A 14,549-nucleotide genomic window follows, 5' to 3' on the forward strand; every position below is an offset into this window, starting at 1 on the left:
GGGGCGGCCCCGGCGGCGGGGCGGGGCCGCTCCCTCCCGTTTCCCAGGGTGCACCGGGCGCGGTGGCTGTCTGGCCACGTCCCCGGGCCACGTCGCTCGGTGCCCGCTGAGCTTACGCCATCTTCGCTCCCCGGCTCCGGGCTGCGCTGCCGCCTCTGCCGCCGCCATGAACATCTTCCGCCTTACCGGGGACTTGTCCCACCTGGCGGCCATCATCATCCTGCTGCTCAAGATCTGGAAGAGCCGCTCCTGCGCGGGTGCGTGCGGAAGGCCGCTGGGCGGGCGAGGGCGGCGGGACCGGCCGGGCAGCTCCGGGCCGCGGTGCCTGAGGGGAGCCTGGCAGGGGGTTGGGCGCGATCGCCGCCTGCTCGCCGCGGCGGGGGGTGTGTGGGGTGGCGGGAATGTGTGTGTGTGTGTGTGTGGTGCGATCGCCTCTGCCGTCCTCTCGCCACCGCTCCCCGAGGGGGGCTCAGCGCAGCCGGGGGAGGGGGGTCACCGCGGGGGGGTCTCGCCTGCCCCGCTTGCCCGGGGGCGGCTGTAGTAAAGGGGGAGAGGCGGGGGAGGGGGGATTGACTCCCACCTGCGGCGGCCGCCAGGGCGGGAGGGCAGAGCTTGCTCGGGCAGGTGAAAAGCAACGATCGCTCCCTTCAGCGCGGGGGGAGCGGGCTCAGCCCTCGGCCTGACCGGCCTCGCATCTAACTCACCCCTCTCCAAACCCAGGCGGGGGGGGGGGCGGGGGGGGCAGCTCGGGGAGGGGGAAGCCGCATCCCCCCCGCCGGGGGTGGTGGTGTGTGTGCACCCGCGGGCGCTGCGATTCCGTTAAAGCTTTAGCAGTTGCTATTTGTACTTGAGTCGCCGAACACCGCCACTTCGGCTGTCCCCAGGAGGGTCGCTCCTTCCTTATGTAACGGCCCGGCGGCGGGCGAATGAATGGGGAGGCAGGTTCAGGGGTGGGGGGGGGACGCGTCCCCCGCGGGGCGGTCAGCCTCCTTGCCTCCCTCCCTCCCTGCCTGCCTCCCTGCGCCCGGCGCTGGCAGAGGAGACGGAGCTCACTCCCTCGCCTTCCCTGACAGCGCACAGCCTTCCGATTGTGTGTTTACTGGGCAGCTCAGCGCCGCTCTGCTGCCTGAAAGCCGCTCTGGTGCAGCGCCGGGAATAGCTGACTTGCACTTTGCAGATCCTGAAGTTTCCCTGGCTCTCCCCGCTCCCCTTCGCGCACTGGTCTGCGTTGCCGGCTGACCCCGACGCCCCCTCCTTCCCTTCTGTTTCCTGCTCCCGCCGCGGCAGTCACCGCGCTAATCACTGTGCTTCGTGCCGGTTTTAAAGCTCGTGGGGTGTTTTCTTGTTCGCACTCCCAGCTGCAGTAGGAAGCCGTAGGGGAGAGCCTGCAGGCGGCTGTGAACGAGCGTTCAGCCGGGATCTTGGCCTGCCCTGACGTGGCAGAGGTGTGGCGGGGGGGGGGGGGCTGGGTGCCGTCTGCCCCGCGGTCTGGGCGCTGGGGAGAAGCCCCTCTCCCGCGGCCAGCCCGGCTGAGGAACGCCGCCGCTGCCTCCCCTGCTCTGTACCTGCTTGCTCGAGGTCCCTGTGATGTGGTTTGCTTTTTGGCTTCTACTGTACGGTTTGGTGGTGGTTGGAGGGAATTGCAGGCAGTTGGTATAGCTGCGGCATCGCTCGTTCCTTTCAGAAAGCTAGGAGTTGTTGTAATTCAAAATGGGCATTTCGGAGCGCTGCGGCTTATGTGGAGCAGGCTGCTGGCCCTGGAAATGTCGCTTCTGCTCTGGACTGGGGTTTGACTGTGAGCTTGACTTTGCCTTATCTCCAGCGATCTTCTCCTTCGTTTTTAAGAGTGATTATTCTTGAAATTGGTTTGCCGTGTGTCAAAATGTCGTTCAAATACCAAGTTACTGTGGAACAGATGTATCTGTAAAGTCTTCAGTTAAGAGCATGAAGAATTAGTTTAAGCTGCAACCTGAAAGGACTGAGAATGGGGAAAGAGATTTATGCTACAGGTAAGAGGAAGTACAGGTTCTGTATGTTTTCATATCGACTCACTGTTTGCTACTCGCTTAATTGTGCAAAAGAAGAAAAAATAGTAAATTAATAGCTTTGGTTTTAAACACACCTAAAGTAAAAACTGTGCTTAACTTTACAAAAGAGTTCAAGCAACTGACTCTACGGTCCAAATGCAGTGGTAGCGCAGAACTATTGTTTCTGAGGTCATGGAGCGCAACAGCTCCTTCCTAATGAACTTTTCCTGGCTCAGGCGGTAGTGGAGCAGGAATTCTGTCTGGATCTGGCAGCAGAGGGCCTGGCCTTCTCCAACTCTTCTGTAGAGTTGTGTCTTCCACCTTACTTGAGAAATGCAGTCAAGATGACAACAAGAGATTTAATGATCTAAAAACTGTATCTCTGGCTGTCTGAAGATGAAAGAGGAGAAATTCTAGTGCAAGGCTAAAATTCAAATAGGGTTTTAACCAGGAGATTCTTAAGTGACCTTTGGACAGGAGGTTATTTACACAGTATAATACAATATAACCTAGTCCCATCTTTCCGCTTAAAGCAATCTGATGTTGTTTTCCTTAAGTCAGTTGTGATTTAGGATCTCTTGTTACTGTGGATTTACTTACAAGAATGTAGACTCATACCAATCATTTTCTTTGATACTGCTTTCTCCAACACAGAAAAGTGAATGGGCCTGTATTACGCAGGGTCCTCAACTATTCCCTTCACTAGATTAATCAGCATCCCTGAACACATACATGCATGGGCTCTGTCAGCAGAAAACATCTGCTTTGTTCATTTTCCTGAGAAAAAAAAATGAAATGGGGATGTGTTTGTCTGGGATTGTTGTCTTTGTGTCTTCCAGTTCTGAATCCTTGGGAGTAAATCCAGATACATGTTACTTGTAGGAGATCAGTGTCTGAGGCCTAACAAGTCTTGTCTAGAACAAGAAGAGCACCTCAGAGGAGCATCGGACTCTATCTTTGGGGCTCCATTCTGTTCCTTGTAGTGGTTTGTTGTTGTCAGTTGTGGTTTCTACTAATAAAAATTTTGTAAATACGTATTTTTGCATAAAACAAGTTGATAAAGTTGAATGCAACAATAACCCCCAGCTGCTAAATGCCTCTTATTAGAGGGCTTTCTGTGATTCCTTTACATTGCACGGTTATTAGAGCAGTTTATAAATTAAATAAACTTGTACCTCATGGTTATTGGTGACTAGGAAAATGCAGGCAATGCAAAATGCAGCTGCTTCTTTAACTGTGCACTTTTGAAGCAGCAGCAGCTTAGAAAATAAATAAAGGCTTCTAACTGATTGCTAAACTGTGGGCTGTGATCCATGAAGAGCTGGCAAACCACATGGTGCAGACTCCTCTCTTCTGGTTGCATCTGTGTGTGTCTGAGGCCTTTGTTCCAAGAGGAGCTCAGAGGCCTGTAAAAGCAGCTGGGAGAGAGAGAGACAGCCTGTGTACCTCTGCTGCAACCTACTGTTTTCTGAAGACACATCGTTACCCATTTTCTTTCCTAAGAAGTGGCTCCTCTAATTGCGAAAAATAGGTGAGGCTAGGATAATCTGCATTATTGAGCAGTCAGTATTTTCATTGTTTGACAAAGAATTTTAATTTTTTTTCCTAATTTAGTCAATACGTTGAAAAGAGAACAAAGGGGAAAGCAAATCAAGCTATGATTTCAGAGCTGGCAGGAAAACGGTTTTTTGCGTGACTGGTTATTTGAGTTTCCAAATTTAGAATTTGGAAAAATGTTTGCCACTCCAAATAACAGCTCAAAAATAATTACTAGGAGCTGTGGAGAATGTAGCAGGTAACTCCATTATTGACTTCATGTCATAATTAGGAAATTCATGAGACTTGAAGAATCCTGTGCTTTCAAATACTGTCATGTTCAGACTGTATTTTCTAATCCATTCCAAGTCAAATTAGATTGTTTGCACTGCGAATTACTACCTGAAAATTGATTTGCTTTTCTCAGTGTCATTTGTCAAGTGTTAAAGGTGACCTGCAGTTGCAAGGGTGTCAAATTATGTGCTGAATACTCTTAAAAAAAAAAAAGTAGTGTAGGTAATAAATGTATAATACTTTTGCTAGGTAATGTAGCTGTGTCTCATGTCTACTACGGACCAGATCATACGCTGTGTTGGAAGACTTCAGGCAGTACTTGGCCATAGGCTGCCACCAATTTGTATTTTCTCAAAAAAATGCCGGTTTATGTATGTTCAGAATTTTTTCTTTGAAGGAAAATTTTGCCTTTCTCAGTGGACAAATTTGTGTTTAGAGTTAGGTTGGGGATTTTTAAATTGAAAGTACAGGATTCTTAATACTAGTATTTTATTAGCGGAACCGAAGAAGTTGTAGCTGATGGGGACCTCATACGAAACAAACCCTTTTTTTTTTATTAAATACTTCAAAAGCCTGTGATGTTTCCATGATGAAGTCTTTCCTTAGAAGAATTTCCATTTGTAGATTTTATGGTTGTGATACACAGTTCATAGTTAGTAAGTAGTGTACACACTCCACAGCCAGGCTGATTGCATGCCTCTGCTTCTGCCCATTGCTCTTGACCTAACTCACAATAGCAAAATGAGGTTGATGAGAAAGTACTGCAATTTCAGCTCTGCTGTCTTCCCTGACTGAAAATGAGCTGAGCTTCTGAATTAAAGTTTCATGCTACTGCTTTTAGCCAGGCTAGTGTGCAGAAGTTGAAGGAGTTTTTTCACACATGAGGATGAAACAAAATTGAGATGTTTGACTCTTCAAAACTTGAGCCCAGAGCTTGGGAGGAAGAAATAAAAACGCGTTTGTTTAGCTCAAGAACTTAGTAATGTTTGTGGGAGTAAAAGGAAAGGGAGAAGGATGAGAATAACAGCCATGTAGTCTTCGTATATTGCAGTTGTCAAACCATGAGCCAGGGTCAGCGCTGTGGCAGGTATGTTGATATATTTCCTAAAGTTTTCAAATGCATCACATTTGTACAGTAGTGTTTACCCGTTTCCTCGCCCCGTTTTTGCTAGGGTTACGGATACTACTTGCTCCCATTTTGCCTGTCTCTTCATAGGTCTTTGATTTAAACTTTGAACCTTGCCTGGTCTAGCCTACTTAACTTCAAAATTAGTTTAAACTTGGCCTTAGGATGTGTTTCAGGAACATTTGACTATTACAAAGATTGGAAGTTCAGTGAGAAGTACTGAAAGCCTTAATAAAAATTACAGCTTTGGGCTTGGGGGATGATGTGAGGCTGGCAATGGCTTTGGGCAATTTGTCAAGCATATTACATGTGTTTATGTGACAGTACATCCAGGTCCAAATTTATAGCCATTATCAATAATTAATGGATCTTACATGCTTTTTTGCTCTTCACAGCTATTTACTAAAAGAAAATAGCCTGCTAAATAATGTAACATGATTATAACTGTAGTGTGATGCTGTACTGTATCTGTACAGGTGGATTTTTGTCCTGTAGGTTTTGACCTTAGGACAGCGTTGGCTTGCTGGGAGGTTTTATTGGTACGAGAGTAGGGCACTGTCAAGCGTTGTAATGTCAGTGACCACACCTGGGATGCAACTGAGTGAGAGTGCTGCTTCCGCTGTCTTTGCAACGTAGCTCTACTTCAAGAAATGTCGTGTATTCTTTTTCTAAACTTTGGGAAGTAGTTTGTTTGTGGGGTTTGGGAGGTTTTTGATGGTTTTTTGTTGTTGTTTTGGTTTGGGTTTGTAATACAGCTTTTGTTTTATAGTTTTACAGTCTGCATAACTGTAGGTTTTGAAGCATTGCTGTTTCCTGTTCTATTGTTGCTTGTGGGCAGTTGGGTTGTTCTGCAGGTAGTACAGGAGGCCCACCTTGTAGACATTCACATATGAAAGCTGCAAACAAAACCCTCTTTTCATTGTTACTGTTTCAGCCATTCCTGTACTTCATGTATAAACATAAAGTCCCTTCATCAGGGGCAGCTTCTTCAGCATTTCTGAGGCCAGAGTGAAAAAGGAGTTCAGTATAGCCTTTCTTCTAATTGCTTTATGGCACTGTTAATAAAAACCTTTATCAGAAATATCTCTGTATAAAGGGACAAGAATCTTAAGCCTTGCATCTTAACCATCTCCTAGAGAGTATTTTTCCCCTCATGTTTTTTGAACAGTATTTGCATGCTTAGCTGAACAGAATCAAATATTTTCACTCTGGATGACTGAAAACAAGAATAATTGGAATAACAAGATAGAGGCGCAGGCTAGGTTGTTTTGTCTTTCTGTTGTGACTCACCGCTACGTCAGAATGATGCTTCACCTCAATTTTCAGAAGCTTTTAGTGGCTGATAGCACAAAGCTTTTATGCTTCTAACTCTCCTGTAGTGGCTGAAGTTAAGTGCAAGCAAATATTTTGAGTTTGGGGCTTTGGTCTGAAATTGAAAGTTACTTTGAAGATGCAGTGTAGATGTCTGTCATGTTAGCTCACTTCTCGCTTTTTTTGGTTTTGTTATACATAGCAACATCTGGTTTTGACTGATAGTAATTTTTTTTCCCCACCATGTGGTCAATTAAGTTTCTGAATTTAATTGCCTTATGTTTTAAAATCAATGTATTCCTTTAAAGTCATGTTATTGGTGCTTGCATACTTTCTGATTATCACTGGGTCTGTAGTATCTGTTGCCCTTGGACCTTTCCAGCTATTCAGCATCTAAAGAATGCACTGAGGCATGTGACAGCACGCTGAGAATTGAAAGCTAATGCAGCCTGGCTGCATGGTGCCCAATGATAACGCAGAACAGATAGTGTAATCTCCAAAAATACCACCTGTAAGCTATCTGCTGTGATGAACTTCTAAATCTTGTGTAGTGCTAGCACCTCCTCTAGTACAAGGTAACTTAAATTCACATTACTGAGCTATATGAACTTACAGTTCTGTTTGGACATCTTGGAAGCCTGGATTTTGTCCCAATTTTGTAATCAGCTTGCTTAGAAATAAAGGATATATATCCTTTCTCATCCTTGGCATCAAGTATTTTAAAGCACATCATCACTTTTTGAATAATTAATTATTTCCTTTATCACTTTAGGTATTTCTGGGAAAAGCCAGCTTCTGTTTGCACTGGTCTTCACTACCCGTTATCTGGACCTCTTCACTTCATTCATTTCATTGTATAACACATCTATGAAGGTAGAGTATACTGAAGAGTTAGAAAAGCTAGTAATGTTGCATGCAGAGTGCATAATTTCATTATTAAAAGCTTGTTTAAATGGCCCACTGCACAGTTATTACAAAACAAGTTCTAGACGGGCTTCGGATAAAGAATGTGGAAGATGGACTCAAAATCCTACTTTTTTCTACACTCTACATGCAATTTTTAAAAACTGTTTGGGGACTGTGACATTTAGAACAACTGCCATTTTGGTTATTGAAAATAAAAGCTTTGGGGAGAATGGTTCAAATAAATTGTATTTCTCAATTGAGACATTAGAGCTTAAGTAAATCTCTTTTTATCCACTACAAGGTAAATTAGTATTCAAAATGCATTGCCAGAATTGCAGCTAGACTCTGGGCAGAGGCTGATAAAAAGTTGACAGGAGTATACTTTTAGGAATGTAGCTTCCATTAGGTTATATACCATGTTTGCTTACCTGCTGAATGTTAACGAGCTCAGATTTGGTTTTGTTGTTTCTTTATTCCTGCAATTTCTGGTGCTGAGTACAAGAAAATAAAGCGGTAGGCTGGGAGAGTGCAGCATGTCTGTGGCACCAGAACAGACACTTCTTTAATCCAGTTCCTTTATTCTTCAATTTTCTTGATGGTCTTCAACTTTAGTTTAGAGGATAGTATAACTTTGCCAGGAGAAAAGACTAGACAGTCAGCAATGCAAAATGCACTGAAGAATTAGGGGAATGATACTGTAAAATAGGATTTTAGATTTTAAACTCAGTCATGCTGTTGTCTTCTAACAAGTCAAACGTGTATGCTTAAGTTTTAATATTGACAGTCTACATGAATAACTGTGGATTAAGTAAAATATTCTTGAAACACAAGCTTTTCCCCCCCCCATGTGATTTCTGAGAATATTAAAAGCCACTGTTGTGTGCGCTAAAGGAGCAGCTAGGGTTCTTGTAATTTATGTGTATTGATTGTGATTCAGGGTCATGACCATGTCTTTTTGCTGCATCCCTCCTACCCAAAAAAGGAATTAACATGACACTTGTGATACTCAACTTCATAGTAAACTTGAGTCTTGCCAGAAATGAAAGGGTCATCTTCTGCTCAAATCCAGTATTAACTTGCAGAATGGAAACCTCTGTTACAATTTCAAAGGTTACTGCCTGGAGAGACTGTTAGACGTAATTGGCTTTTCAGCCCATTATTGTAGTACCAAGACAAAGCTGCTTGAGTGTCCCAACGCAGCTTCTTGTCCTGTCTGCATATATTGAGGAACATACAACATTACACACTTGTAGAGAACAGGAACTACTATACAAATAAACTAACCCAGAGCATAACTAGATGAACTTCCTAATCTGAGGAAAATGCTGTAATTCGCAGCAAAAAAAAATTTTAATTTCTGTAGAGTTAGGATTTTCTTCAGTATTTTTAGAGAAATATTAATTAAACTACAGTTGACATCTTGCTGTATTTTTCTGTCAGTGATCATCAGATATTTAGGAAAATTAGTTTCTTCTGAGTTCCAGGAATGTATGCAGCAGTACACAAATTGGCACTATCTGCCTGCCTTAATGACCTGCAGACTAATTTTTGTGATTTATTGCATTCTGTAGCTTACAGTTTCTTTTTTATGGTACCTGTATCTGGATATTGGATGCATTTCTGCTGGTGCACTCTGCAGTCATTTTTCTACCATTCTTTTATTTTCGTATTTTTAAAAATGAAAATTTTTTGAGTGTCCCAAAACATGCTATAGTTCTTACAAATAAATCTTTAATAAGGAGTTGGGGTTCATTCACACTTTCTTGGTATCTCCTATGACCATACCAATTCTGATCAGTTTACACTTGTAATAGGAATTCCATATATCTGATATCGTGTCCTGTGGTTCTTTATCTCCAGTCAGCTGGGGTGCTAGTGTAGTAGAGACTGTTTTGGATTCTGAGCTCCTTATTACAGTATTTGTAGTGTTTTGTATCTGTGAACAGTGCTTTTTTAGTGATAGGTATCATCTGCAAACAGTGTTTTTTTAAATCTTAGTTTTCAGTTGTGAAGAATCTATATATAATGTGATAAATGGTTTGGAATATTTAATCTTTGTGATGAAACTGAGGCAGAAGCTAATGTCTAGTCTGCTGTACTATGTTGTCTCCAGGACAATGAGCTCTGTCCTGATGATGGCAGATTGACCTTTAGAAAGGCATATGTTCTCTGTGATTCCGTTTTCTCATCTGTAAAAATAAGGCTATTTGCCTAGTCCACAGGGAAGAGCGATGAAGTCAACTGTACCATAACAAGTAAAAATGGTAAGGTTAGACATCAGCTGAAACCAAAACCAAGTTCTGGTTCAGTGCTTCTAGCAGTCTGTTAGTTTCACAGGTTTTATGGCCTGTTGGTTGGTGAAGAATGCTGTCCACTTGCCACTCTTCAGATTTTAGAGGTGTTTAAAGGTCTAAATCAAATCAGCTAATTTGTGGTATGTTAAATGACTGAGTCTGGATGGGGTTTATTGAATAGTTTTTAACTGCCACATGAGCCACACCAGTCGCAGGCTTTTTGAGTGTAAAAAGACCACTCCCATCATTATTGCATGTATGCACATGCACATTTTTAACATAAATTTTGGGCCAGTGCTTCCCCTGCAATAGCAGAAGGGGTGTTGCTTCTCCAGTCAGCTCCTTAGTTCTGTCTGCTCAGGGAAGTGTCCTTAAAGGAGCTTTGAGCAGTCACTTCAGCCAGGTGCAAGGTGATGCTTTTAAAGCAAAAAAACCAGTAGAGCCCAGAGTCATTGGTTTTGAATTATTACTCTGCTGAGAAAAGTTAAATACCATGACATAGCCTGGAACTGCAAAAGCATGTAAACAAACAATACAAACAACAAAAAAAAGCAGCACTTACTCCTTTTAGTGCCTGGGAATATCTTTGTTCATTGAGTTTGATCTAATCCTGCAACCTCTGTGGGTTGTTTTGTTTTTATTTCCTTACTCTTCAGCTTATCTACATTGCTTGCTCGTACGCCACTGTGTATCTGATCTACATGAAATTTAAGGCTACCTATGATGGAAACCATGATACATTCAGAGTGGAGTTTCTGATAGTTCCTGTTGGTGGACTCTCATTTCTTGTCAATCATGACTTCTCTCCTCTGGAGGTGAGTTGATTGTGGGCAGGAGGTTATTTTTTTTCCAAAACATTTGGCACATGGAAATGAGAGTTTTTAGGCTGAGGAGTGCTTGAAAGATGCCTGTGTTTAGCAGGTTCAAGCTAATCCTGTTTCCTCAGTGCATCTCCACAGTGTAGATTTCTGTGAAAATGCAAGGTACTTCAGGAGACAGGCATTACTATCAACATCAGTTATTTTAAAGCAGAAGACTTATCATTTTCTCAGTACACTCTGATGGTTGTATTAATTCAAAAGTATCATTCCTTTTGTTGTTTGTTAAAGAAATGCCCCAGAATGCAGTTTGAATAGTTGGTGCCACCTGGTGAAAACAAAAGAAATTACAATAATTTTAAAATTTTGTAGAATCATAAATGGTCTAGAGTATTAGAAAGAATTGCATTGTATGTGAAATGCATCTGTGTTCCTATCAGAAAAAAAATACTTTGAACTCCCTATAATTACATTTTAAACGGGTGATTTTTTTCCCACGAAATAGAGAGTTAACTGTAGATGCTTACTTTAAGTGGACTGAGTTGTATTTTTATATTTATTAAAGGCATTTTTATTGCAACACTTTGAGACATAATTTTAAATTTTGTTCTGTACTAACTCATTCTTTAAAAACCAATAGATTAAAAAAGTTGCAAGAACGTCAACTGATGGGTGCACTGATAAGCTTCCTCACGAGTAAACCTATGCCTGCCAGCTCGCTAGACAGGTGGTTTGGGGTGTTTGTTGTCTACTAAGAGAGTTGTTCCCTTGTACCATCCCATGGTTGATTATGAAGCTTTCACTTAGTTTTTCCTGTACCAAGGATAGTTTGCCAAATACTGTACGTATTCATAACTTTGTTAGAGAGTGAAAAGTCAAGTCAAATCAAATTTCTTCTGTGTTTCTGTTATCTAAGACAGTTGAATATACCTGTGGTTGTTTTTTTCCTTTCAGATACTGTGGACCTTCTCCATCTATCTTGAATCGGTTGCTATTCTCCCTCAGCTTTTTATGATCAGCAAAACTGGTGAAGCAGAGACCATCACTACTCACTATCTGTTCTTCTTGGGTCTGTACCGTGCCTTGTACTTAGTCAACTGGATTTGGCGCTACTATTTTGAGGGATTTTTTGACCTCATAGCTGTTGTTGCTGGTGTGGTCCAGACCGTTCTTTACTGTGACTTCTTCTATTTGTATGTTACAAAAGGTAAGTAGTGCAGTAACTTCCAGCTTCAGGCTGCAGAATGTAGCAATTAACAGGTTCTGAGGGATCTGCTATATCAGTATTACTAGGCTGTTAATTGTGTGCAAATTATTGCTGAAATCTTGATTTATCAAGTATGCTTTCTGCTAGTGTGGCATTTCTGAGGATTGCTTTTGAGTATAGATAGAATATAAACATGTAAATGGTCTATTAAATTAGTGGACAAATTTACAGTAAGTATGGCTAAATACGTGTTATTGTTGTCTTCCATTGATAACAGTGATCCTTATGCTTCTGACAACGTACACCATTTTGTGCAGATTCCATGCTTACAGATACCTTTCTCAGTGTTTTAAATACTTTTAAGAGTCCAGATGATTTTTGATCTGTTTATGCTAAGTGTAGAAGCAGTCATTTCTGCTGGGTGCATAGTAATTTTGCCCTCGTTCGCATTCCACCTTCCATCATGTAACTACAAAGCTATATGGATGGGGCTGTGTTATTTTAGTCATAACTCTTAAGAAAGCACTGTCATAGCCTAGTATGTCCTATGGGGATGAAAAGTGAGAATTGCAGGGTGCCACAGTAGGGCAGGATCAGAATAGTTGTTCATTCATCATAGTTTTACCAGTGTGTATTGAAAAGAGAGAGGCAAGCCCATTTCGTGACAACGTGATTTTATGTGGTAGGTTTTGGTCCCTTTGAAGTTTTAACAGCATGTGTTTCTCCTAGATCACATCTCTGCTTTGCTAACCATTTCCTTTCCTGCTTTTCTTTACAGTACTCAAGGGAAAGAAGCTCAGTTTGCCAGCATAAGTGCCAAAAAACATCACCAGCATCTGTCCTTTTGGATGCTTGGACAGAACAATCCTTATCACAAGCAAAGGCGAAGATGCTTGAGACAGAAAGTCAGAAACACAGCTCTTTATAGTGCAGGTAGTCATCAGCGGCTCTGTAAGAACGGAGGAAAAACAACCAGCAGATTTCTGTTTGATGCATCTTGCCTTTATCTTTTTTATTACTATGTATAAAGATTTTTTACATGAAGAAACTTATACTGTATTAATAAATTCAGTGTATGGTTTCAATTGGAATAGTTCCAAAAGTGAGATTTTTTGTGAGATTGTTTATGACCTGGAACAAGTGCAAACTTTTTTTTAATTTTCAAGGATTTCTTTGAAATGACTGATTATTTTTTTTTTCTGTTTGGTTTTTTTTTCCAGTGCACAGGTATGTGCATCCTTGATGGATGGTAGTCATCTGTTCTTTCCCTTTTGATTCAATTTTCATTCCACTATATTTATTTTTTTTTCCAAAAGGTGAATATATGTCAACTCTAAATCTGAAACCACCGATGTTTGATGTGATGTGCTGGTGCCCAGTCTTTGTGCCATCTGCTGACATGGAGTTCCTTATTTAAAATATATGTTGGTGCCAGAAGGGGAACAGTCACACCTTGTAGCTGTTCCCCTTCTAAAACAGGCTGGTGGCAAGAGGACGGCGAGGAAATCCCTCGGGGCCACAGGGATGGGCCCTTTTCTGTTTTGCCATGATATTTGGGAGGGTAATCCCAATAACGAAAGCACTTGGCAGTGCGGGTCGTGAAGGGCAAGAGATGCGGTTGTGTTGCTTAGTAGCAAATGCTTGGGACTGTAGTCTTTATTCAGGAAAAGAAGGTTAAATATCTTGGATGTGCTGCCCTGCTACACCATTACAGCTACAGAAATGGGAGACTTGTAAGTTGATTACGGTAATCCGTAGGTGATCACTTTTAAACAATAACTACATTTTCTTTTTAACAAATGCGTTATAAGCAACTTCCATGTTTGGCTTCAAGTGGTTTTTGATGTCACTTTTGGACAATTAGGTTGTTTTGTTTTTTTACAAACTTTTCAAAATCAGCAGCACCAGTTACCATTCTTTATCCTTTAAATGATTCCCCTTTTTTTACTGAGCTGTTGCATGATTTATCCTGTGTTACCATCCTCAATAAACACTTTATGAAATGGTGAAAATGTTTCGGGTTTGTTTTTCATTCCTGAGTTAGGTGGTTTCTATTAGGCTGGGACCAGGTGATAAGTTGTGGTAAGGACGAGTCGCTTGATGTCATTCATGCTGTCACTCGGTATGAAATATGAACTTGTTAAGGCGGTGAAGGATGGTTACCGCTGAACAGTGATGGTGACTGAGTTGCTTGTTCTGTAAGCTCGGCTCCAGCCCAGTGCAGGTGAGGGTTTGGTGCTTGTATCTATTTCTATCTTCAAGAAATAATTTACCTTCTCTAACTTAGTCTACCATCGGTAACCGTCACTAACTAGGGGCAGATACTATTCCTAGCCCCAAATGCGAATACTGCTTTTTGCTTGCGCAAAGCTAGCGCGCTGTAATGCTCAGGTGCTGCGCCGAGCGTCCCTCCGCGGCCTGTCCCCGCAGTGACACGCAAGAGCCGCCCGGTGCTGGCGGTAGCCGCAGTGCTTGTGAGCAGAGGTGGGAGTCCCGGTGCCTGGGGTGGTAATTTGCTTCCCCGGTGTTCGCTTTGTCCTTGGATTCAGTGGCAGCGTCCCTCTTGGCCGTGTCGTCCCGGCCCGTGCTCGGGAGGGGGCAGGAGCGGAGGGGCCGGGGGGAGAAGGCAGCGGGGCTGGGACGCGTCGGTGCTCGGCCCCGCCTTGGCCGCAGGCGCTCAGCGGTTCTGCTGGGCTGGTGGCGCCGGCGGGGCCGGGCACAGCCGGTGTTCCCAACGGCCCGGTGCCGGCCTCGCCCCCGCTGCAGCACCGGGCGCCTGCGGCCGCCGCGCCACGGGCCGCCCCGCCCCGCCCCGGCCCCGCGGGCCGCGCGCGCCGAGGGGTCGCCGCGCAGGCGCCCGGGTGCAGCGCCCCGCCTCGGCCAGCCCCGCACGCGCGGGCGGCGGGAAGGGCCGGGGCCGCCCAGGGCGCGTGCGCGGCGCGGCCCGGAACAACGCGGGCGGGGCGGGGGGGGAACGACACACGCCGCCGTGACGCCACCGTGACGCCGCGTTCCCGTGACGTAGCGCCG

At 43.7% G+C, this 14,549-nt stretch overlaps 1 protein-coding gene across 1 annotated transcript; it reads left to right on the top strand.

Moving 5' to 3' along the window:
* The first annotated feature begins 30 nt into the window (after positions 1–30).
* Positions 31–13,531, top strand: KDELR2 (KDEL endoplasmic reticulum protein retention receptor 2). Its single transcript, XM_040590283.1, has 5 exons — positions 31–257; positions 7,067–7,167; positions 10,151–10,309; positions 11,267–11,519; positions 12,298–13,531. Exons 1-5 carry the CDS (start codon positions 167–169, stop codon positions 12,330–12,332), a joined length of 639 nt encoding a protein of 212 aa, XP_040446217.1. The 5' UTR covers positions 31–166; the 3' UTR covers positions 12,333–13,531.
* Positions 13,532–14,549: the final 1,018 nt, after the last annotated feature.

This window comes from Falco naumanni, chromosome 4, assembly GCF_017639655.2.
Source record: "Falco naumanni isolate bFalNau1 chromosome 4, bFalNau1.pat, whole genome shotgun sequence".
Taxonomy (NCBI): domain Eukaryota; kingdom Metazoa; phylum Chordata; class Aves; order Falconiformes; family Falconidae; genus Falco; species Falco naumanni.

Coding starts and splice junctions, on each gene's coding strand:
- KDELR2 (XM_040590283.1), top strand. CDS start 167: ATGAACATCTTCCGCCTTACCGGGGACTTGTCCCACCTGGCGGCCATC. Junction 258..7,066: donor GAAGAGCCGCTCCTGCGCGG/GTGCGTGCGGAA, acceptor TTATCACTTTAG/GTATTTCTGGGAAAAGCCAG. Junction 7,168..10,150: donor TGTATAACACATCTATGAAG/GTAGAGTATACT, acceptor CTTACTCTTCAG/CTTATCTACATTGCTTGCTC.